General features: G+C 44.1%; 1 protein-coding gene and 1 long non-coding RNA gene across 2 annotated transcripts in view; one reads left to right on the forward strand and one right to left on the reverse strand.

Moving 5' to 3' along the window:
• LOC140104603 (uncharacterized) overlaps positions 1-25006 on the reverse strand; it is a 213273-nt gene that overhangs the window by 85219 nt on the left and 103048 nt on the right. The window lies entirely within an intron of this gene.
• KBTBD12 (kelch repeat and BTB domain containing 12) overlaps positions 1-25006 on the forward strand; it is a 61631-nt gene that overhangs the window by 11063 nt on the left and 25562 nt on the right. Inside the window, exons 3-5 of the mRNA XM_072127948.1 lie at positions 1663-1933; positions 8602-8752; positions 13452-13649. Coding sequence (XP_071984049.1) covers positions 1663-1933; positions 8602-8752; positions 13452-13649 — 620 coding nt within the window. The remainder of the gene's footprint in view (positions 1-1662; positions 1934-8601; positions 8753-13451; positions 13650-25006) is intronic.

Genomic DNA, 25006 nt, shown 5'->3' on the forward strand with positions numbered 1-25006 from the left:
TCTTATTAATTTTTGTTATTCGCTAAAAATCGGCTGAAGGCAATTATTCCTCCCTCCATCTACGTGTGGGAATTGGTTATCTGTGTCTGGATCTTTCTAATATTCAGTTCAAGTTCATTTAAGCTATGAGAACAAATTTACCAGGAACAATCCATTATTTGCTTTTTATCTCACAATGACAATCAGAAGGGTCATCGTGCTTCTCATATGTCCCCATTATTTATTTCAGTACGGTCACCATCATTGCCTTCAATATGATCAATATTACTACTCCCAATATGGTTACATCGTAGTCTTTAGTATGGTCCTCATCAATGCTTCCAATATGGTCACCAATATTGCACCAACCCCAACATATCGGTGTCTCTATTATGGCTTCCATCAGATCACCACCATAAACTCCCACATGGTCACCATCATTGATCATGGCCACAATGATAGTTTCCTTCATAGTTTTATAATTGGTGTCAATATGGTAACATCGCCGATCCGGGATGTCCACCGAGGAATCAGAGCTGCCGCGATTCACTAAGATTGTGCGCCCGATATCCTGCATGTGTTGCTTCCCCGCTCAGGTCCGCCGGAGTTCACCTTCTTCTTCCTGGTGCATGTGAGTGCATTGTCTTGCGTCACAATTTGGTTTTTAAATTCCGCGGTTTGTCCGAATCAGTCAGGTTGTCCGACGTCCACACCCCCCGATTTGTGTCGCATGCAAGCCGGCGGTGATGCACCACAATCCGATCGCATGCAATTCAGGGCAATTCTCAAAAAAGTCGTGAAACCGACGAAAATGCGGTGTTCGGACCCTTAGTAAATGTGCCCCATTATCTCCTATATAGCCACCATCGTTGATATGGTCAATAGGATGGTATCTAATGTGGTCACTATTGCTTCCATAAGGCCACCAAGCTCCACTATGGTCACCATCTTTGTCAAACTCAAAATTATCACTTCCAATATAGTATTCATCATAGATTCTAATGTTCACCATCATAAGCTCCACTATGGTCACCATCTTCGGTATGGTCACAATCATGACTTCATAAAAGTTTCTAATGTGGTCACCATCATTGGTTCCTTTATCATATTCACCATTGTTACCTCCAATATAGTCACCATCCTTGATATGGTCACTATCATTGACATGGTCCCATTCATGGCTTCTCTTCTAGTCTCCATCATTGAATCTAATATGTTGACCACCATAAGCTCCAGTATGGTCATCATCTTTGGTATGGTCACAATCATGACTTCCATTATAGTTTTCATATTATGTACTAATCTGCTCACCAGCTTGTGTTATCATATTAACCATCATTATCTCTAATACGTATAATCATCATTGATATGGTCTCAATCTTGGCTCACCATCGTTGCTTCCAATATAATCAACATTGTGGCATCCATGATGGTCGCTTCCATTGCTACCATTGTCTCCAACATGATCATCATTGCTGCTTCTTCCAATGCTTCCATCACTATAGTCACCATCATAGAGCCACCATTTTCACACCTCTGATACGTCTACTCCAGATTTTGCAGGGTCATCTACCTAGTTTGGCACCATAATATCCATCATGGAAACATTAATTGCCAGTGGGAATGTGATAAATGCACTTGGATGAGCGTTGTAAAATATAATCTAATCTTTTCCCTAACCAGGTACCACAACCGAGGCAACTACTGCTGGGAGAAGCTCTGCACCGCTGAGTACCGGGAGCTGTATGCTTTGGGCACTGTTCAGAATGACCTGTACCTGATTGGAGGTCAAATGAAGCTGAAAAACCAATACGTCATTACCAACTGTGTGGAAAAATACTTTGCTGATAAGGGCACCTGGAGGAGCGTGGCGCCGCTGCCCCTTCCATTGGCCTGCCATGCCGTGGTCACCCTTAACAATAAGCTCTATGTGATGGGTGGCTGGACCCCACAGGTAAGTGAAAGGTACCTTCTATTTACTATACTGTGATGTAATCTCTCTTTTCTCCTGCAGGGGTGCTGCAGGAGACAAAAATATTGCTGCCGCGAGACCAGTGATTGACAAAATGAAGTTATTGGGATTCAGTGAACAATGGGGCTCATTTGCTAAGGGTCGGCGGACCACACAAACGTCGGATATTCCAACGTTTTTCCGATTTGTGCCGCATTCAAATCGGTGGGCAGGCTGTCGGACAATCCGACGGATTCGGACAAACCGCGGTATTTAACTTAAAAATTGTGTGGCAAGCCAAGCACTTCCATGCACCAGGAAGAAGAAGGGGAACTCCGGCAGACCTGATCGGGGAAGCGACACATGCAGGATATCGGGCGCATGAGCTTAGTGAATCGCGGCAGAGTTCATTATCGTCAGACAACGCACCTCGGGGATCGCGCAAGGGACAGGTAAGTAAATTTGCTCCAATATGTTACACAGAACGGAATATTCTCCTAGTATTAGAGTCGGACAATACACAGAGAGGGACGACACAAGTTTTAGTTTTTCTTAAAGTGACAGAACCAATAAATCGTTTCCTGCTTCTAGCCCAGACCTGTATGCAAACAATGTGAGTCCCAGCGTAGCATAACGTATATATATAAATCCTGACAGTAAAAGAAAGCAGATCGGAAGGAAGATCAATACGTCATGACAGCCTGGACCTAGGAGCTGGAAAGCTGCCTGCCTTGTGTATACTATAGACGTCACCCTATACATTCACTTCCAGGCTTATTATACATTCATTTGGTAAAATGATCGTTGGCTCCATCCGAGCTGCATTGAGCAGTGGAGTCCGTATTTTCCGTATGCTAGCCTTGAAAAAAATATTGCGCGATGGCCAGCAAATACGGTCCTGTGCACGTAATCTTAGGCTGTATTCACACCGCCAAAGGCATTTCGATTTGCAGTCCAAAGGCTCCAAACATGGTCAAGTGTTGCGGTAACATTGCGTTTCCATTACATTTACCAAATGCGATAGAAACGCTACGGTATCTCAACATGTGATCACTAGGGGAAGTGCTTTGGATTGTGTCTCAAAGCACACCGTGTGAATGTGGCCTAAGGCATTTTCTGGCTGTGTGTCGCAACGCAACGTTTTTTCAGGGCTAGCATTGTTTTCAATAAAAAATAAGTTTTGATTGACCATATTTCTGACTTAACTGTATTTCCGCCACGCTCATCTTTCTATGGAGAGGGGGAGGAACAAGTACAGGTTTCTCATTGAGTCAATCATAAGACAAATGGGGAGACCGTAGGTAACAATTATATGTGAACTGAGAGAGGGGCGATCTTGTAGAGGTTCTGCTCTAGTGCCCCCCGTTTCCATTGTTGGGGCTTATGATGGCAAGTGTAATGGGGCCAAGATATTTCTTATACCTACAGACATTTGTAACTAATGTGTCAAGATGTAACAATATGTGATAATACATAACAATACAGGAGAAGGAAATATATCACTGTATAACATGGGAGATGTATGGAAGGGTAACAGTTCTAACACGACTCTTAGGGGGTCATTTATCTTGGGATTTTTCCCCCTCTCTCTTATATTTGCACCAAGTTTTGTGACATTTTCAATTTCCTGGCAAAGTTAGCCGTGCCAGAAATTTTTCAGTGTTCAACCGTGAAATATATTTAAAATCCTGATGTGGACAGATGAAGAAGTTGCACTTTTGGGCCAAATTTGGTGCAACTCCAATTCCGAGCAGGTGAAGGAAAAAGTTTAAAAAGGGAAATAGGAGATTTAGCAATTTTTGTACGACGATAATGCACCCTTCTTCTTCCTGGTGCATGTCCGTGTATAATGCGCTGTGCGGGGAGTCACTAAGATCCTGCGCCCGATATCCTGCATGTTTCGCTTCACCGCTCAGGTCCCTGGAGTTCACCTTCTTCTTCCTGGTGCATGTAAGTGCTTTGTCTGTGTATAATGCGCTGTGCGGGGAGTCACTAAGATCCTGCGCCCGATATCCTGCATGTGTCGCTTCCCCGCTCAGGTCCCTGGAGTTCACCTTCTTCTTCCTGGTGCATGTAAGTGCATTGTCCGTGTATAATGCGCTGTGCGGGGAGTCACTAAGATCCTGCGCCCGATATCCTGCATGTTTCGCTTCACTGCTCAGGTCCCCGGAGTTCACCTTCTTCTTCCTGGTGCATGTAAGTGCATTGTCCGTGTATAATGCGCTGTGCGGGGAGTCACTAAGATCCTGCGCCCGATATCCTGCATGTTTCGCTTCACCGCTCAGGTCCCTGGAGTTCACCTTCTTCTTCCTGGTGCATGTAAGTGCTTTGTCTGTGTATAATGCGCTGTGCGGGGGGTCACTAAGATCCTGCGCCCGATATCCTGCATGTGTCGCTTCCCCGCTCAGGTCCCCAGAGTTCACCTTCTTCTTCCTGGTGCATGTAAGTGCATTGTCCGTGTATAATGCGTTGTGCGGGGAGTCACTAAGATTGTGCGCCCGATATCCTGCATGTGTCGCTTCCCCGCTCAGGTCCCTGGAGTTCACCTTCTTCTTCCTGGTGCATGTAAGTGCATTGTCCGTGTATAATGCGCTGTGCGGGGAGTCACTAAGATCGTGCGCCCGATATCCTGCATGTGTCGCTTCCCCGCTCAGGTCCCCGGAGTTGACCTTCTTCTTCCTGGTGCATGTAAGTGCATTGTCTGTGTATAATGCGCTGTGCAGGGAGTCACTAAGATCCTGCGCCCAATATCCTGCATGTGTCGCTTCCCCGCTCAGGTCCCTGGAGTTCACCTTCTTCTTCCTGGTGCATGTAAGTGCATTGTCCGTGTATAATGCGCTGTGCGGAGAGTCACTAAGATCCTGCGCCCGATATCCTGCATGTGTCGCTTCCCCGCTCAGGTCCCTGGAGTTCACCTTCTTCTTCCTGGTGCATGTAAGTGCATTGTCCGTGTATAATGTGCTGTGCGGGGAGTCACTAAGATCGTGCGCCCGATATCCTGCATGTGTTGCTTCCCCGCTCAGGTCCCTGGAGTTCACCTTCTTCTTCCTGGTGCATGTAAGTGCATTGTCCGTGTATAATGTGCTGTGCGGGGAGTCACTAAGATTGTGCGCCCGATATCCTGCATGTGTCGCTTCCCCGCTCAGGTCCCTGGAGTTCACCTTCTTCTTCCTGGTGCATGTAAGTGCATTGTCCGTGTATAATGCGCTGTGCAGGGAGTCACTAAGATCCTGCACCCTATATCCTGCATGTGTCACTTCCCCGCTCAGGTCCCCGGAGTTCACCTTCTTCTTCCTGGTGCATGTAAGTGCATTGTCCGTGTATAATGCGCTGTGCGGGGAGTCACTAAGATCCTGCACCCGATATCCTGCATGTGTCACTTCCCTGCTCAGGTCCCTGGAGTTCACCTTCTTGCTGGTGCATGTAAGTGCATTGTTCGTGTATAATGCGCTGTGCGGGGAGTCACTAAGATTGTGCGCCCGATATCCTGCATGTGTCGCTTCCCCGCTCAGGTCCCCGGAGTTCACCTTCTTCTTCCTGGTGCATGTAAGTGCTTGATCTTGCGACACAATTTGAAAGTTAAATCTCGCGCTAAATCCGAATCAGTCGGATCGTCAGACAGCACGCCCCCTGATTTTTGTCGCATGAAAGCCGGTGCCGCAGCACAATCCCCAGCTAAATACCTGTCACAGCCGTGCAAATCCCAAAGACATTGGAAAATCCGTCGAAAGTGCGTCCACGGACCCTTAGTAAAAAAGTCCCATTATGAGAGATGAAAGATAAGACACAATCCGGGAGTCGTCTCGGATATAATTTCATGAACACAACTACTGTACATGAGGAGTGTTCTCCTAGAAGCTTCCAGCACGCAGGGGGTTAAGGCATTACAATAAAGTGACAGCTTGTCAAGTGCCAGGAGTTATTTATACAGCAAGGAAAACAAGAAGGCGACAAACTCTGCCCACTCTTTACCTGCCAGAGGCAACATGGAGCAGGGCGGCCGGGGGGGCATTGGACCATCCGCACCCTCATGGGACCCTGCAGCTAAGCTGATAGACACTCAGGATAATGAGCTGGACAGTATCACCGGGTTCTGTACTGTTAACCCTTAATGGTATCAGCTGTCAACAGATGCAGTCACTTAATGGTCCATCTGCAACACAGGAAGACATCAGTGTTATAAATGGCACATGGCCGGTGTAGGACCCAATTGCAGATCTTGAATTATTGCCCAGAAGCTTAAAGGGGTTGTCCATGTTGTTTAGCAGCACCCCATTGATAATGAATGGAGGAGCAGACTACGTTAATTCGGTATGGTGCTGGTAGAGACCCCATAGAGAGGGAATGGAGAGGTGCGGCACATGCTCATTGTGCCGCTCGTGTCATTATGGGTAGCAGGACCCTCTTTCTAACCATCCTTGGAAATCCGAGTAGTCAGACCCCCAGGTTAATCTTATAGTTTAGGACAACCCTGTTAATGTTGCACCTATGGCTGTCCATGATGATGGTCTCCTACAAGCTTATGATAATACTGGTGGTGGTCTATGGTGCAGAGGGGTCTTCGAGCCCCAGAGCTGAGAAATGGTCCTCACCACTGCTCACTTCTCCATGCCCAAACCATAAGAGGCAGAGGGGCTTCCATCACATCCAGGTGGGCGTTTATTGATGAACCAAGACTGGCATTAATATTAGACATTCTGCTTTTGTCAGTCGCTACTCAAAACAGATGGCAGGAAGGAAGGCAGAGCTCCCCGGCTCCAGCGGCCGCTCCATCAGCTCCGCACACTCCGCCTGGTGCTTTGCAAATTGGTAGAACATGTTTTCCTTCAAGTAGGATAAAGATGATTTTCATTGTGTAGAAATGACTATTCTCTGCTGAAAGGTAAATGACAGACCTAAATTAGGAGAACAATAATACCGGTAGACGTGTGGGAGTGGAGGGGATCCTTAGAGTTATTCTGAGATAGCAGGGAGACCAGAATGGAAGTAAGACTAATATCCCATATTATACACTAGAGCTACACTCACTATTCTGCTGCTGTTGTAACTCAGGATCAGTACAGGATAAGTAATGTCATGTATGTACACAGTGACTGCACCAGCAGCAGAATAGTGAGTGCAGCTCTGGGTATAATACAGGATGTAACTCAGGATCAGTACAGGATAAGTAATGTCATGTATGTACACAGCGACTGCACCAGCAGCAGAATAGTGAGTGCAGCTCTGGAGTATAATACAGGATGTAACTCAGGATCAGTACAGGATTAGTAATGTCATGAATGTACACAGTGACTGCACCAGCAGCAGAATAGTGAGTGCAGCTCTGGAGTATAATACAGGATGCAACTCAGGATAAGTACAGGATAAGTAATGTCATGTATGTACACAGTGACTGCACCAGCAGCAGAATAGTGAGTGCAGCTCTGGAGTATAATACAGGATGTAACTCAGGATCAGTACATGATAAGTAATGTCATGTATGTACACAGTGACTGCACCAGCAGCAGAATAGTGAGTGCAGCTCTGGGGTATAATACAGGATGTAACTCAGGATCAGTGCAGGATAAGTAATGTCATGTATGTACACAGTGACTGCACCAGCAGCAGAATAGTGAGTGCAGCTCTGGAGTATAATACAGGATGTAACTCAGGATCAGTACAGGATAAGTAATGTCATGTATGTACACAGTGACTCCACCAGCAGCAGAATAGTGAGTGCAGCTCTGGGGTATAATACAGGATGTAACTCAGGATAAGTACAGGATAAGTAATGTCATGTATGTACACAGTGACTGCACCAGCAGCGGAATAGTGAGCACAGCTCTGGGGTATAATACAGGATGTAACTCAGGATCAGTGCAGGATAAGTAATGTCATGTATGTACACAGTGACTGCACCAGCAACAGAATAGTGAGTGCAGCTCTGGGGTATAATACAGGATGTAACTCAGGATCAGTACAGGATAAGTAATGTCATGTATGTACACAGTGACTGCACCAGCAACAGAATAGTGAGTGCAGCTCTGGAGTATAATACAGGATGTAACTCAGGATCAGTACAGGATAAGTAATGTCATGTATCTACAGTGACTGCACCAGCAGCAGAATAGTGAGTGCAGCTCTGGAGTATAATACAGGATGTAACTCAGGATCAGTGCAGGATAAGTAATGTCATGTATGTACACAGTGACTGCACCAGCAGCAGAATAGTGAGTGCAGCTCTGGTGTATAATACAGGATGTAACTCAGGATCAGTACAGGATAAGTAATGTCATGTATGTACACAGTGACTGCACCAGCAGCAGAATAGTGAGTGCAGCTCTGGGGTATAATACAGGATGTAACTCAGGATCAGTACAAGATAAGTAATGTCATATATGGACACAGTGACTGCACTAGCAGCAGAATAGTGAGTGCAGCTCTGGAGTATAATACAGGATGTAACTCAGGATCAGTACAGGATAAGTAATGTCATGTATGTACACAGTGACTGCACCAGCAGCAGAATAGTGAGTGCAGCTCTGGGGTATAATACAGGATGTAACTCAGGATCAGTACAGGATAAGTAATGTCATGTATGTACACAGTGACTGCACCAGCAGCAGAATAGTGAGTGCAGCTGTGGAGTAGTGTACAGGAAGTAATGACATCATTCTCTTATATATACACAGACTGATCACCCTGACGATGAACCCGATCGTTTGAGTAACCGATTATTACAATATGATCCCGTTACTGATAAATGGAAACAACTGACTCCGATGACGTTCTCCAAGTACCGATTCAGCGTCGCTGTGTTGAACAGTGAGATCTACGTCTTGGGTAAGTGAATGCGGGGCAGCGGGGATATTCAGTGCAATATGTTTGTTGGTTGAGCCGGCACCGGGTTCTTCTCCATCCTGGTGGACCTTTTAGTACTGAAGAAGGAGCCATGTTTTGTAACCTTGTACACCCCCTTTAAGTTCACAGGTAGATGCCGTATTCTTCCCTCCCCTTCCCCTCCCATCCTAAGACGTCTTGAGCAGGAGATTCATATCCGTAAGGAAAGTTCTACTTCTTCGGCATCCAAAAACATTTCAATTATTTACCAAAAAATGTTTCCCTTTAAGCGGTGACTGCGCTTAATTATGCAGCGACTGTACTATACATCCTTCCTCGCCGTTGTATCTCTGTCTGGGTATAAATAGCTGCTCAGTCACATCTACTGCTCCCAAACCATTAACACTACATAGCCGGCGCGCTGCTGGTGTCACGCATCAGCGAGCCTCCCAGGCAAGTGCACGCTGAAGGACGTTCTGCCAGCAGAGGCTCTAATGGAGCTGAATTTAACATGAGGTTCTGCTCGTACCGGGGCAGATTTGTTTTACCAGTCCGCCTGAGGGACGGATTCATTTGTAAAAAAAAACGTAAAGCGATTCCCTGCTTTTTATCATCGTGTCATTTTGAAGTCTATATTCTGCGCTGTGTTCATACATATTTATAGCACATGCCGTTCCATTTTCTCATGCAAAGCAACAAATTCCCTGCACAGACTTAGAAAATTACATGCTGACTTCTGACAGTCACCACTAGGGGGAGCTGAGAAGCCTAATGCATACATCAACCACTGAGTTCAACGTATGAACAGTACAAAGTGAGAGATCTTAAGTTCCTTCGAGGGGTAACTTCAAGTAGAATTATGTTATTCATGACAGAGGGGCCTATTTACTAAGGGTCCGCGGATCGGACTTTCGTCGGATTTTTGAAAATTTTGGGAATTTGCGCCACTGTGACAGCTATTTAGATGGGGATTGTGTAACACACGACCGGATTTTGGCGAAGCGGCGCTGGCTTACATGAGACAGAAATTAGGGGCCGTGTCGTCGGATGATCCGGGACGGCGCGGGATTTAAGATTCGATTTGTGACGCAAGCCATGCACTTACATGCACCGGGAAGAAGAAGGTGAACTCCGGGGACCTGAGCGGGGAAGCGACACATGCAGGATATCGGGCGCAGGATCTTAGTGACTCCCTGCACAGCTCATTATACACGGACAATGCACTTACATGCACCAGGAAGAAGAAGGAGAACTCCGGGGACCTGAGTGGGGAAGCGACACATGCAGGATATCGGGCGCACGATCTTAGTGACTCCCCGCACAGTGCATTATACACGGACAATGCACTTACATGCACCAGGAAGAAGAAGGTGAACTCCGCGGACCTGAGCGGGGAAGCGACACATGCAGGATATCGGACGCAGGATCTTAGTGACTCCCCGCACAGCGCATTATACATGGACAATGCACTTACATGCACCAGGAAGAAGAAGGTGAACTCCTGGGACCTGAGCGGGGAAGCGACACATGCAGGATATCGGGCACAGGATCTTAGTGACTCCCCGCACAGCGCATTATACACGGACAATGCACTTACATGCACCAGAAAGAAGAAGGTGAACTCCGGGGACCTGAGCGGGGAAGCGACACATGCAGGATATCGGGCACAGGATCTTAGTGACTCCCCGCACAGCGCATTATACACGGACAATGCACTTACATGCACCAGGAAGAAGAAGGTGAACTCCGGGGACCTGAGCGGGGAAGCGACACATGCAGGATATTGGGCGCAGGATCTTAGTGACTCCCAGCACAGCGCATTATACACGGACAATGCACTTACATGCACCAGGAAGAAGAAGGTGAACTCCGGGGACCTGAGCGGGGAAGCGACACATGCAGGATATTGGGCGCAGGATCTTAGTGACTCCCCGCACAGCACATTATACACGGACAATGCACTTACATGCACCAGGAAGAAGAAGGTGAACTCCGGGGACCTGAGCGGGGAAGCGACACATGCAGGATATTGGGCGCAGGATCTTAGTGACTCCCCGCACAGCACATTATACACGGACAATGCACTTTTGGGGATTGCGCAGGACGGGTAAGTAAATGTGCCCTAATATGTCTATGCATATAAATATATGTGTAATTATTGCAGAATATGAGACTTATTTAGATATTATTCACTTATACTGCAGCCAGTGCTATGTATTGTCCCTGGAGAGATGTGTAATCAGACCTTTGTGTATGTTGTTAGTAGCAGCAGGACTGTGAAATATGGATTTATATTCCAGGATTGTAGCTTCTTAAAGTGCACTGGAGGTGTGTCCTCACACTGCTGTTCTCTGTGATATAACAATTCCCCCCCCCCCCAACTCTAATAGGAGTTAAAAATACAACAATCTCACAGCAAGGTGAAGTGGCTGAGGAATTGTTTAATTCAGAGAGCTAATAACACAGCAGTGTGATACACTCCCTCAATGCACTCTCGGATACGAGTACATTTTTCACAGTGCTGCTGCTACTAACAACATATACAAAGGTATAATTACACTTCTCCCCAGGGACAAAAACTAATGCTGGCTGCAAATAGAACAGAGCACAGCAGTGTGAGGACAAGCCCCCAGTGCACCAGGAGAAACTACAATCCTGGAATACAAATTTATATTTCACAGTCCTGCTGCTGCTAACAACATATAGAAAGGTATAATTAGACTTCTCTCGGGGGACAATAACTAATTCTGGCTGCAAAGTGCGCAGAGTACAGCAGTGTGAGGACAAGCCCCCAGTGCACTTGGAGAAGATACAATCCTGGAATACAAATCCATATTTCACAGTCCTGCTGCTACTAACAACATATATAAAGGGACAATAGGTTTAGATCAGTATAAAAGCCACAAATGAAAAAAACATTCTCAAATACAAGGTACAGGCGGTCCCCTACTTAAGAACACCCAACTTACAGACGAACCCTAGTTACAAACGGTCCTCTGGATGTTGGTAATTTATTGTACTTTAGTCCTAGGCTACAATAAGCAGCTGTAACAGTTATCACAGGCGTCTGTAATGAAGATTTATTATTAATCCTGGTTCTTATGACAATCCAACATTTTTAAAATCCAATTGTCACAGAGACCAAAAAAATTTGGCTGGGGTTACAATGATAAAATATACAGTTCCGACTTACATACAAATTCAACTAAATATCAAACCCACAGAACCGATCCTGTACGTAACCCGGAGACTGCCTGTAATATGTCATTGTTCTCTGATTTCAGAGATGGAAACATTTTATTCCAACATTCTATCTAATCTCAAATCGGAAACTTCCCTCCTCAGGGACACTTAGGGACAATCTATGTCCCCTCACGACCCACCGTCCCCATCCCCCTCCTTCTCTCGCAGTCACTGGCCCCTATGACAACTCTTACGACCCTACAGTATGTCACACAGTCACAATCCCAATCCCGTCTTCTATTTATAAAAACCCACCCGGACCAAAATTCTTGGAGCGGAGATCAATTCCGTTTCCCAGAAGGATGCGAAAAAAAACGAAAATACACCCAAAATAAGAAGAGGAAGTTGATTTTTTTGCATAATGAAGAAGATTGTGTCTTAATTTGATTCTATTTAAGGACCAGAAGTTGTTTTTATACAAGAAAATGAAAAAAAAAACTCTTGGAGAAGAAGGAAATAAGACGGGACGAGAACAAGGCGGCTTTGATTCTCCGGGTAATAGGATCTCCCCCGTCAATAGACGCCTTTCACTTTTTTGTTTAGGCGCAGCGAGGATTAGGGGGCGCCAAAGACAATGGGGGTCTTATGTAGGTTTTAAAAAATGTCACGAGAATTAGGGTTTTTTTTTTTTTCATTTTCTTACAAGTTCTTCAATGCGTTTTGTTGCACAGCGAGTAAATAAGATGAAGGGGCCCCGTCTTTGGGATTAGGGTTGTGAGGCGTCTTTATTGAGCACATTCCATTCCCGTCCTCTCCGCCTCGGGTTTTGGGGCCCATCCAAGAGCCTTTGAATTGTCCCTCTCATTACCGGGACAATGGCGTTCCCAAATTAGAGCATTTCACTTGAAAACAATTCCAGCCTGAGAAAGGACGGAGATCAGGATGTGGATGGAGTCGAGGGCTTTAAACTTAGTGATATAACTTGACTGTTTAGAAGGACATGGCTGCTTTGTGCAAGAGACAGCGCCACACCTGTCAACAGGTTGTGTGTGGTAATGCAGCTCAGCTCCATTCACTTCAATGGAACTGAGCTGCAATACCAGTCATGACCTATACATAGACGTGGCGCTGTTTCTGCAGGGATATAGTCATCGAAGGACATTATCTGGACTTCCACTTATGTAGAAGCCCTGAAATAATCGCAACGCCTTGTGAACCGCCATTATTATCCCTTCTACTAAGGAGGCACGGCCGGCGGTGGAGTGGATAACCTAGACCATGCGAATGTTCACCTTGAGCGTTCGCATGGTTTTTACGCAAAACCCCTCCAGCTAGCTGCCTGAGGGGCAGGTTTTCTGTAATACATCGGCGCACAAGCGTACATTTGGCAGGGGGTATTGAAAAGTTGAAAAAGACCAATCACAGTGCAGCTTTCAAATGTTAAGAACATTACAAGAAATGAAAGCAGTGATCTGATTGGTTGCTTCCATTTATAAGTGTACATTTCCATCTCATGCAGGAGGCATCGGCTGCCTTGGCCCAGACAAAGGACAAGTCCGAAAGTGTCTTGATGCTGTGGAGATATATAATGTGGATGGGGATTTCTGGAGAGAAGGTCCCGCCATGCCCTACCCGCTCCTCTCCCTGAGAAGTAACGCGAGCAGTGCCGGAGCCGTGGACGGGAAGCTCTATGTCTGTGGAGGGTATCGGGGAGCAGGTATGAGACGTCTATTGTTACTCCTAAGGAATAACACAACTTTACACATGTCAGAAATCGGTCACAAAATCCATATTATTCACTGCTCGTATACATTTCTGTGTGCTGTATATTCACCACTGGTATATATTTCTGTGTGCTTTATATTCAACGCTGGTATATATTTCTGTGTGCTGTATATGCACTGCTGGGATATATTTCTGTGTGCTGTATACTCATCTCTGGTATATATTTCTGTGTGCTGTGTGCTCATCTCTGGTATATATTTCTGTGTGCTGTATGCTCATCTCTGGTATATATTTCTGTCTGCTGTACACTCATCTCTGGTATATATTTCTGTGTGCTTTATATTCAACGCTGGTATATATTTCTGTGTGCTGTATATGCACTGCTGGTATATATTTCTGTGTGCTATATATTCACTGCTGGTATATGTTTCTGTGTGCTGCATATTTATTGCTGATATATATTTGCATGTGGTTTATTCACTGCTGGTATATTTTTGTGTGCTGTATATTCACTTCAGGTATATATTTATGTGTGCAATATATTCACTGGTGTATATTAATGTGTACAGTATATTTAGTGCTGGTATATATATATATTTGTATGGCATATACTCTTGGTATATGTTTATGAGTTCTGTATATGGAGTATTTATTTTGTATCTGATAAATTCCTTTATTTGTGCAGCATATTCTTGCTAGTATATACTTGCTTGTAATACATTCACTGCAGGTATAGATTTATATATGGAGTATACGTCCTGCTGTTCTTTATTTATATGTTTAGTATAGTCAATGCTGGTATATGTCAATATCTTTTTATATAAATAATCCAATATTAGGATTGAAGCTGTTCCGATTTATTTCTGATTATTTCTTAGTAGAATGAGACGGCACCATTTCATTTTTCTCCTCCAGCAGCACAAAAGGTAAAATTGTCCCTGCTTCTTTCCCCTTGAAGTAGAGCCCCTTGTGCTATCGAGCCTCTATGACAAGGATCTTCAGAACTTCTTTAACAAATTCTAGAAACTTGCATTAAAACAGAGACGGCAGGGAAGGGATCTTTTCCAAGAAGGCTTTGGAATAGTAATTCCAGGTCTTTTATTAAGCAAAACCAAAGAACTTGTAGTGAGTGGCGGGTCCATTATTCTGCCCTGAATGGGTGAACTTTGTTGTGGGTTCATCCTCTATGACGATCCTATTGTGAATAAAAATGTTTTATTGCAATCTACGTAGCGCTGACGCATTCCATGTGTCCAGAGACAAGAAACGGATCATAGCAACTACATCCCCTTCATCCCATTGCTGACCACTGTATAGGAAACCTGGGTGGCAAGCAGTATGGCGGCTTCTATAGCTATGTGTTGCATAATTCTGCATCGTGAAAAAACTTAAAGGGAACCTGTCACCACATTTTCACATACACAGCTAGTGACAGGTTCTTATAGAGCCCTATTAACTAACTGATAGCCTTCTTTTAGCTCCAATTTTTTACTATACATCCCCATAAATCAACTTTATATCATATTTCATGGCATCAGAGGGGGCGTATCCTGCTTGGCTGTCCCCTCCCATCTACTCCTTCACATGTCCCATGCCTCTTCTCAGCAAGTCATAAGACCAGAGTAATCGCATCTAAGATCCTTTACCTAGTTACATTTGCAATGTGTACCCCATGTATGTATCTGATCGCATGAAGTCGCAGCAACGACGTCCATGGACTTCTACTCCTCTCTATCCTCCACGGAGGCTGCTGTGATTTCATGTAATCAGATACATACATGGGGTACACGTTGCAAATCAGACACTTACACGGGTTAGACTATGAAAATGTAACAGAACCTTAGATGACATCACCCTGGTCACATGACATGAAGTGCCCTATAATGTAACTAAGTTCTCTCAATGTTCCACATAGCAACAGTAACAGTGCGAGCAGTCAACCAGGAATAGGGAGGGCAGTGCAGTAACCACTGACTATGCAGGACCTCATCAGGTGAGTCTTAGGAGTGGGGGGTGGGGGACATAGACACAGTGTAACAGTCTGTGTAGGTGCAGCCTCTAGGGACTCTGATAGACCACTTCAGACTCATTAGCGTCATTTTGAAAGTTGATTTTATAAGGAAGGAGTGGGAGATTTTTAATTAAACATTCAAAACATCTGGAGCAAATTCTAATATTAAAATGAAGCATTAACTTTGATTTAATCCTGTCCCTTTAAGTAAATCCTCCCCTTGTATTACGGTATTAAATATGGATGATGACTACTACAATTATTCTGCTATAAACCTTCATTTATATTCAATTATTAATCACCATAATGGACACGTCTCCCAAACAATCCTCCTGTTATTCCTTTTGATTTAGTTTTATTTAACCTCCAATAATCCCCACCTCCCTCCTCCGAAATATTGTGATGTAGCTTCACCTCTCTGAAAGGGATTAAATCTGCACTCGCTGATAAAATTAGACTTTAATCCCTCGCTCTGCACATCTCTGCTATGATCGTGTCCGGCCAAAGAGATGTCTTGGTATAGAACAAATGTACGCAGGTAAAATAGACAACTGTTTTGCGTACACAGCTCCTATACAGACCAATGAGTCTCCATGGTTACAATAACTGGGTAACTCATAGCTTCTACCTTACACATCAAGAAGGAGAAGAGCAGCAGACAGCATGACAGCAGGATCAGACTACACAAAACACTTGTTTGTAGTCTGTAACCCTGGAAACACATAGGGACACATTTACTTATCCGTTCCTTGGAGTTTGCAAAAGTGCATTGTCTGACGATGATGCACTGTGCCGCAATTCACTAAGATCGTGCGCCCGATATCCTGCATGTGTCGCTTCCCCACTCGGGCCCGCCAGAGTTCACCTTCTTCTTCCTGGTGCATGTAAGTGAATTGTCTTGCGACACAATTTGAATTTTCAATCCTACGCTCAGTCCGAAGCAGTCTGTTGCCATGTCCCGGATCGCAGGTGCCCCTGTGCCCCTCTCTGTTCCCCAGTACCTCCGCAGCTGGATGACACACCTGACTGCGCTCCTGCGATGGCTCTGGCGGTCCGACACGCGCAGCCCCCTCTCCTAGGGTGCATGCGCCGGCTTCCGCAAATTTAAAGGGCCAACGCAGCTCTAATTGGTGCTGGTCACCTGCTAATTTAATAAATAGCCAGCCTCTTCCCACATTCCCCGTCGGATCTTTGTGCTCTCATGCCATTGAGAAAGCTGTGTCCCATAACTTGTGCGTTTAGACTGATTTCCCGTTGTGACCCCGACTTCGCTCCTCTGCTGCCAGCCCTGACCTTCTGCTTTGCTCATGACTTCAATCCTGTGCTGCCTGTCTTGCCTGACCTCCAGCCACGTCTCTGTCTCATGACTCTGCATCGTGCCCACAACAGGGGCAAAGTCGCACCAGTGGAGCAACCTGGTGGTACCACACCGCAGCAAGACCAACCCGCTTTGCTGCGGGCTCTGGTTAAAACCAGGTGCCACTTAGACTCTGGTCCCAGGTGTCGGCTTACGCCACCCTCCGCAGTGGTTCAGTGGGTCCACTACCCCTGATTCCTTAGAGTAAGATCCGGCCATGGATTCTTCCAAGATCTCAAGAAAAAACTAATGGGGTAACAAATGGAGGTAAATAAGCACATCCAATACGAAATTGTAAATTTAAAAAGAGAGAAAAGGCAGATGTGATGTGAAAATACAAATCTTTATTATGCGATCAAGTGTTAAAACCATTTAAAACATCCCATTAAAGGGAGAAACAAGCAAAGAAAATCCCCCTATCCCCATATGCATGGATGGATAAATAAATACAGAAAGATGTAAAAAAGTATATATGATGGCCACAACTCCCAGTGTAATGTAAACAACAATTATATTGCAAAAGACAAACCACCTGCGGTGAGGCAGGCAAATATAGATGCAAATATGAGCACAAATGCAGTGATTATAGAGAGGTATAAGACAACATTACCACCGGAGATGGGACCTGGGGGGAAGGCGGGATCACAGATGCCCCACGCGTATCGCCCGTCAAGCGGGCTTCCTCAGGGGATAACATGCGAGTGTAACTCGCACGCTTAAATGGAGTGTGTCTGTCCTGGCCGAGCGCGGACACCGAGCAAAGAAACGCCCACTTCCGGTTAGGCGGCCGGAAATGACGCCTGGATGGTGCGTTCCACCTGTATGTCAAAGGAGTCATCTATCTTTCTTCTATCAAGCCCTTCCTTTGCCTGTGGGACTTGTTCTATGACGCTTATGTATAATTTGTGTAACCTATGTCACCGCTTATGCTTACCATCTGTGGCTGTCCTTGCTGCTTACCCCACATCTTCTGGTCCTTTAGCCTTGTCCTATAATTGTATATATTCACACTGTACTATTTATTTGAAATTTTGCTTACATGGTCCATGGGACACACTTACTCTACTTATTGACTGATTATATGCTATCATATTTTGTCCTTATGTCGTGTGTCTGTTCTGGCGGGGCGTGGCCCTCGGCCCTTCGTCCTTTCCACCGTTCATTGTTCGCCAACCTGCAGTTTCACATTTGATTTTATCGTATATCCTACACCGGCATACTCTCTACTTCCTATGTGCGCACAGGCATGACTCATAATTGATTTTACTCGCGGCACTTTGATCATTTGATGTACCTTTTGACTCATTTTCTATAAATAAATGTATCTTAAAATTATTTCTTATGGTATCTGCCCTGTGCGCATCATTCGTCTATGCCTTGGCGCATCCAACATAATACCTGGATTTCATAATAGTGGGTGATATTCACATTTTTTGTATATTGATCTCCATTTATTGATATGATCTTGTGGGCCTTCACTTGTCCAATTATCGCATAATATCTCGGCTCTCTGGTAGTTCGTCTGATATTTATCCGGTCTATATGCAGCCTTTTGGTCTCATCGCTTTTGCACATAAAGTTTTTACTTACCATTTTATTGTTTATTTTCCAGGCGCCTCGATAGTTCGTCCGATACATTCTCTGTTTATGTTTATCATGCATGCTCGCCGTCTCTAGTTCTGATCGTCTGGTTCACTCATTCCCCAGCGCTTGATTTATTTCACTTACACCAGCTCGACCTGGTGGCACTACACCAGTTTTTGTTATATTTATTTCTTTGTACCATTTGGTTACTCACACTCTCTCCTTTGTTTGCCTCCACACACTTTTTGAACTCGAATTTGTGGACCACTTACTCGTTCTATGGTCCGTTTATTACAATGGACACTACTTTTGTGAACCTTACTTTATAATAAAATATTTCTTTAACACATCATATTTGTATTCGATCCGAATTATATAGCATTTGGGTTCATGTATATGTATGACACATTGTTTGATCACCTCTTTGGTAAAATCTCTGCAAGGGAAACTTAATAATTTTTCTAGTTTTCATCATTTTACTTTCTATGTTTATTATTTCTATCATACAGGCTTTCAGTAGAACTATGACATTTTATGTGGGCATTGTGTGCGCTTTTGTCATACATACTTTACCAGGGAATTTAGTCGCGTCCTGGAGCTCTTCTAAAATACAGGTGGAACGCACCATGTGACATTTAAATATCACTTCCGGCTCCTTTGACATACAGGTGGAACGCACCATCCAGGCGTCATTTCCGGCCGCCTAACCGGAAGTGGGCGTTTCTTTGCTCGGTGTCCGCGCTCGGCCAGGACAGACACACTCCATTTAAGCGTGCGAGTTACACTCGCATGTTATCCCCTGAGGAAGCCCGCTTGACGGGCGATACGCGTGGGGCATCTGTGATCCCGCCTTCCCCCCAGGTCCCATCTCCGGTGGTAATGTTGTCTTATACCTCTCTATAATCACTGCATTTGTGCTCATATTTGCATCTATATTTGCCTGCCTCACCGCAGGTGGTTTGTCTTTTGCAATATAATTGTTGTTTACATTACACTGGGAGTTGTGGCCATCATATATACTTTTTTACATCTTTCTGTATTTATTTATCCATCCATGCATATGGGGATAGGGGGATTTTCTTTGCTTGTTTCTCCCTTTAATGGGATGTTTTAAATGGTTTTAACACTTGATCGCATAATAAAGATTTGTATTTTCACATCACATCTGCCTTTTCTCTCTTTTTAAATTTACAATTCTTCCAAGATCTCACCACCATCGTGGCCCAGCAGTCTCAGCAGATTGCTGTGCAGGGTCAGCAACTCAGACAGTTCTTCGCCATCTTGCAGCAAGTGTTGCCTTTGCAGTTCGTCTATGAACACTCTTAAGTGGCTTTCATGATGAGTCTTCTCTACGGGAAAGCCCTGGCATGGGCTACCCCCCTCTGGGACAGGAGTGACCCGGTCATGGCTAATATCACCACCTTCCTCGCTGAATTTCGGCCAGTCTCCGAGGAATCTGCCCGGGCTTCCTCTGCTGAGACCTCCCTGCTTAACTTACGTTAAGGTGATTCCTCAGTAGGTGACTTCATGGTGCAGTTCCGCACTCTCACTTCCAAACTCGCATGGAATGAAGCGGCCTTGGTCGCCACATTTAAAAAAGGACTGTCTAGCCAGATCAAAGAGGCCCTGTCTGCATGGGACCTGCCGTCTTCCCTGAGCGCCCTGATCTACCTGGCCACTCGGATAGACATCCGCTTCTCTGAGCGCTCGGAGGAGCACGGAGTTGAACAAGCGCAAACCAGGATCTGACATTTACCCCACTTGGGCCCAGTGTTCCACAGATCACCTCAGCCGTGTCTGCTACCGAGGAACCTATGCTATAAAGCTGGGACCCCAACAGCGCTCCATGCAAAGACAGGAGAACCTCTGTCTCTATTACGCTAGCCCAGAACACTTTCTTCAGTCTTGTCCAGTCCGTAAGGGAAACACGTGCACCTAGGGTTTTTGGGAAAAGCGTAGGTGAAGGCAAAGCTTCTCTATGCCTAAACAAACTTATTCTACTCAGCTCGAGGACAGGTACCCAATTTCAAGTTTCACCCTTCCTGGATTCTAACCCTGCAGGAAACTTTGTGGATGCTGCCCTGGACTTTGACTTTGATCCCGAGCTGCCTGTCCTGTCCAAGACTCTGTCTCTGCCTCAGTAATCTGTACCTCGCCTTGGCCACCACCGCGGGCAAAGTCGCACCTGTGGAGCGACCTGGTGGTACCATGCCACAGCAAGTCCAACCTGCTTTGGGGCAGGCCTGGAGAAAACCGGGTACCACATAGACTCCGCTCCCAGGTGTCATCATCCGCGGTGGTTCAGTGGGTCCACTACCCCTGACTCCTGACATCTATTGGTATGTCAGGGGTTAATCCCCTTCTCTCCCCATCACAGAAGCCATTATGTGAATTAGACAAAGGGACATTATTGAGATCTCTGGGATTGTTAGATGTAAAGTATGACAGCGGATTACATTTAATAGGAATCTGCCACGTGGGATTAAGAGATTCAGGTTCTCTAACTCCCGGGGTAATTTTTGTTTTTGGTTCTCTTCCTCAGGGGACGCTGTGCACGTTTTAGACTTAACTCATCACAAATTAGATTTCCAAGAGGCTGACTATGAGAAAGATGCAATTATCCAAATCCAATTATTATATTCATATTTCATTTCATCCTTCTACATAAAAGAGTTACGGCTCCAGTCACCTCCAGAGCAGCATTCAAAACTAAAATGCACCAGGAGGGAGGGATGTAAAGTGTCATCTATGGGATGACTGGAGATCACTACAGGATGGAAAAATAAAAGTTACTGAAGATATTATGTATACTGTATATATATATATAACACACAGACAAAACATAACATGGTGGGCGTATAATAAAATCGTCTTTGTCCTGTAAGTGACCACTCAGGTTTAATTAAGGACTTTCAAGGAGAACAGACTCTTATAATACTGACAGTCAGCAGGTTATCTATCTAATGGAATTCTCCAAAGTAAATAAACTCAGCTGAGACAGTAATTCTTCTTAATTGAGAAGTTCCATATCACTTAATAATTTATATCCTCCTGTCTGTACCGAATTCACTTCCTTCACTTCCTTATAAAGTATATGCAAGAAAATAACTACTATAAAACGTATCTATATATCTACTATAATACTGCCCCCTATGCACAGGAATATAACTACTATAATACTGCCCCCTATGCACAGGAATATAACTACTATAATACTGCCCCCTATGTACAAGAATATAACTACTATAATACTGCCCCCTATGTACAGGAATATAACTACTATAATACTGCCCCCTATGCACAGGAATATAACTACTATAATACTGCCCCCTATGCACAGGAATATAACTACTATAATACTGCCCCCTATGTACAGGAATATAACTACTATAATACTGCCCCCTATGCACAGGAATATAACTACTATAATACTGCCCCCTATGCACAGGAATATAACTACTATAATACTGCCCCCTATGTACAAGAATATAACTACTATAATACTGCCCCCTATGTACAAGAATATAACTACTATAATACTGCCCCCTATGTACAGGAATATAACTACTATAATACTGCCCCCCTATGTACAGGAATATAACTACTATAATACTGCCCCCTATGTACAAGAATATAACTACTATAATACTGCCCCATATGTACAAGAATATAACTACTATAATACTGCCCCCTATGTACAGGAATATAACTACTATAATACTGCCCCCTATGTACAAGAATATAACTACTATAATACTGCTCCCTATGTACAGGAATATAACTACTATAATACTGCCCCCTATGTACAAGAATATAACTACTATAATACTGCCCCATATGTACAAGAATATAACTACTATAATACTGCCCCCTATGTACAGGAATATAACTACTATAATACCGCTCCCTATGTACAGGAATATAACTACTATAATACTGCCCCCTATGTACAGGAATATAACTACTATAATACTGCCCCCTATGTACAAGAATTTAACTACTATAATACCGCTCCCTATGTACAGGAATATAACTACTATAATACTGCCCCCTATGTACAAGAATATAACTACTATAATACCGCTCCCTATGTACAGGAATATAACTACTATAATACTGCCCCCTATGTACAAGAATATAACTACTATAATACCGCTCCCTATGTACAGGAATATAACTACTATAATACTGCCCCCTATGTACAGGAATATAACTACTATAATACTGCCCCCTATGTACAGGAATATAACTACTATAATACTGCCCCTATGTACAAGAATATAACTACTATAATACTGCCCCCTATGTACAAGAATATAACTACTATAATACTGCCCCCTATGTACAGGAATATAACTACTATAATACTCCCCCTATGTACAAGAATATAACTACTATAATACTGCCCCCTATGTACAAGAATATAACTACTATAATACTGCCCCCTATGTACAAGAATATAACTACTATAATACTGCCCCCTATGTACAAGAATATAACTACTATAATACTGACCCCTATGTACAGGAATATAACTACTATAATACTCCCCCTATGTACAGGAATATAACTACTATAATACTGCCCCCTATGTACAGGAATATAACTACTATAATACTGCCCCCTATGTACAGGAATATAACTACTATAATACTGCCCCCTATGTACAGGAATATAACTACTATAATACTGCCCCCTATGTACAAGAATATAACTGCTATAATACTGCCCCCTATGTACAAGAATATAACTACTATAATACTGCCCCCTATGTACAAGAATATAACTACTATAATACTGCCCCCTATGTACAAGAATATAACTACTATAATACTGCCCCCTATGTACAAGAATATAACTACTATAATACTGACCCCTATGTACAGGAATATAACTACTATAATACTCCCCCTATGTACAGGAATATAACTACTATAATACTGCCCCCTATGTACAGGAATATAACTACTATAATACTGCCCCCTATGTACAGGAATATAACTACTATAATACTGCCCCCTATGTACAGGAATATAACTACTATAATACTCCCCCTATGTACAGGAATATAACTACTATAATACTGCCCTCTATGTACAGGAATATAACTACTATAATACTGCCCCCTATGTACAAGAATATAACTACTATAATACTGCCCCCTATGTACAAGAATATCACTACTATAATACTGCCCCCCTATGTACAAGAATATAACTACTATAATACTGCCCCCCTATGTACAAGAATATAACTACTATAATACTGCCCCCTATGTACAGGAATATAACTACTATAATACTGCCCCCTATGTACAGGAATATAACTACTATAATACTGCCCCCTATGTACAAGGATATAACTACTATAATACTGCCCCCTATGTACAGGAATATAACTACTATAAATGAATGCAGGGTAATAGGTGTAGGGCCTAATGCCTCAGTAGGAGGAGGGGATGGAATAATAATGGGGTGACATTTGACTTAATTATTATATTGCAGATATAATGTCCCGTCGGCATCTTCCCAGAATGCTTTGCAGGGCGGTACGGCTTCTATTTGTCAGTGTCAGTCTGCGATGCGGTCGCTGGTTTCCCCAATGTCGACGCCTTCTCCTATTCTGAGTGTGTAATAAATCACAGAAATCTCCTTGTACATTATAGAAAACATGTAAAATGCTAATATTTCAATGTTCTGATTTTCTTTGCTGTAGTCAGTGTCCAGTATTAAAGGGACAGTCCCCTCTCCAATGGCTGCACTAGGGATTTTATAAATGCAGTATAAATATATATGTGATATTTTTAGACCTCACACACCCCCAGATTAAACCGTTTTGGGACCCGTAAAATGGTTTGTGGAGGGCGGGGGGTGACATATGATGCTATGAATATGGCGCTGGTCATAGGATTGCAGTATTATGTGGTGTGTGTTGAGGCACTAGATGGCGCCATTAATGGGGCACTGAATGGGGATAGTAATGCAGAATATTTGGTGTTGTATATTGAAGCTCTGCAGTATTGTGCACCGTATGGTCATATTATTGAAGTATTACGTTCCATGGCGGTATTCAGCCCTAATACGCTGATGAATATAAGTATAAATCTATGTTGTGATACAGTTGAAAGGAATTGATAGCACGGTGGCTCGGTGGTTAGCACTACAGCCTTGCAGCACGGTGGATCAGTGGTTAGCACTACAGCCTTGCAGCACGGTGGCTTAGTGGTTAGCACTACAGCCTTGCAGCACGGTGGCTTAGTGGTTAGCACTACAGCCTTGCAGCACGGTGGCTCAGTGGTCAGCACTACAGCCTTGCAGCACGGTGGCTCAGTGGTTAGCACTACAGCCTTGCAGCGCTGGGGTCCTGGGTTCGAGTCCCATCCATGTCAACATCTGCA

The sequence above is a fragment of the Engystomops pustulosus genome, chromosome 10, assembly GCF_040894005.1.
Source record: "Engystomops pustulosus chromosome 10, aEngPut4.maternal, whole genome shotgun sequence".
NCBI lineage: Eukaryota > Metazoa > Chordata > Amphibia > Anura > Leptodactylidae > Engystomops > Engystomops pustulosus.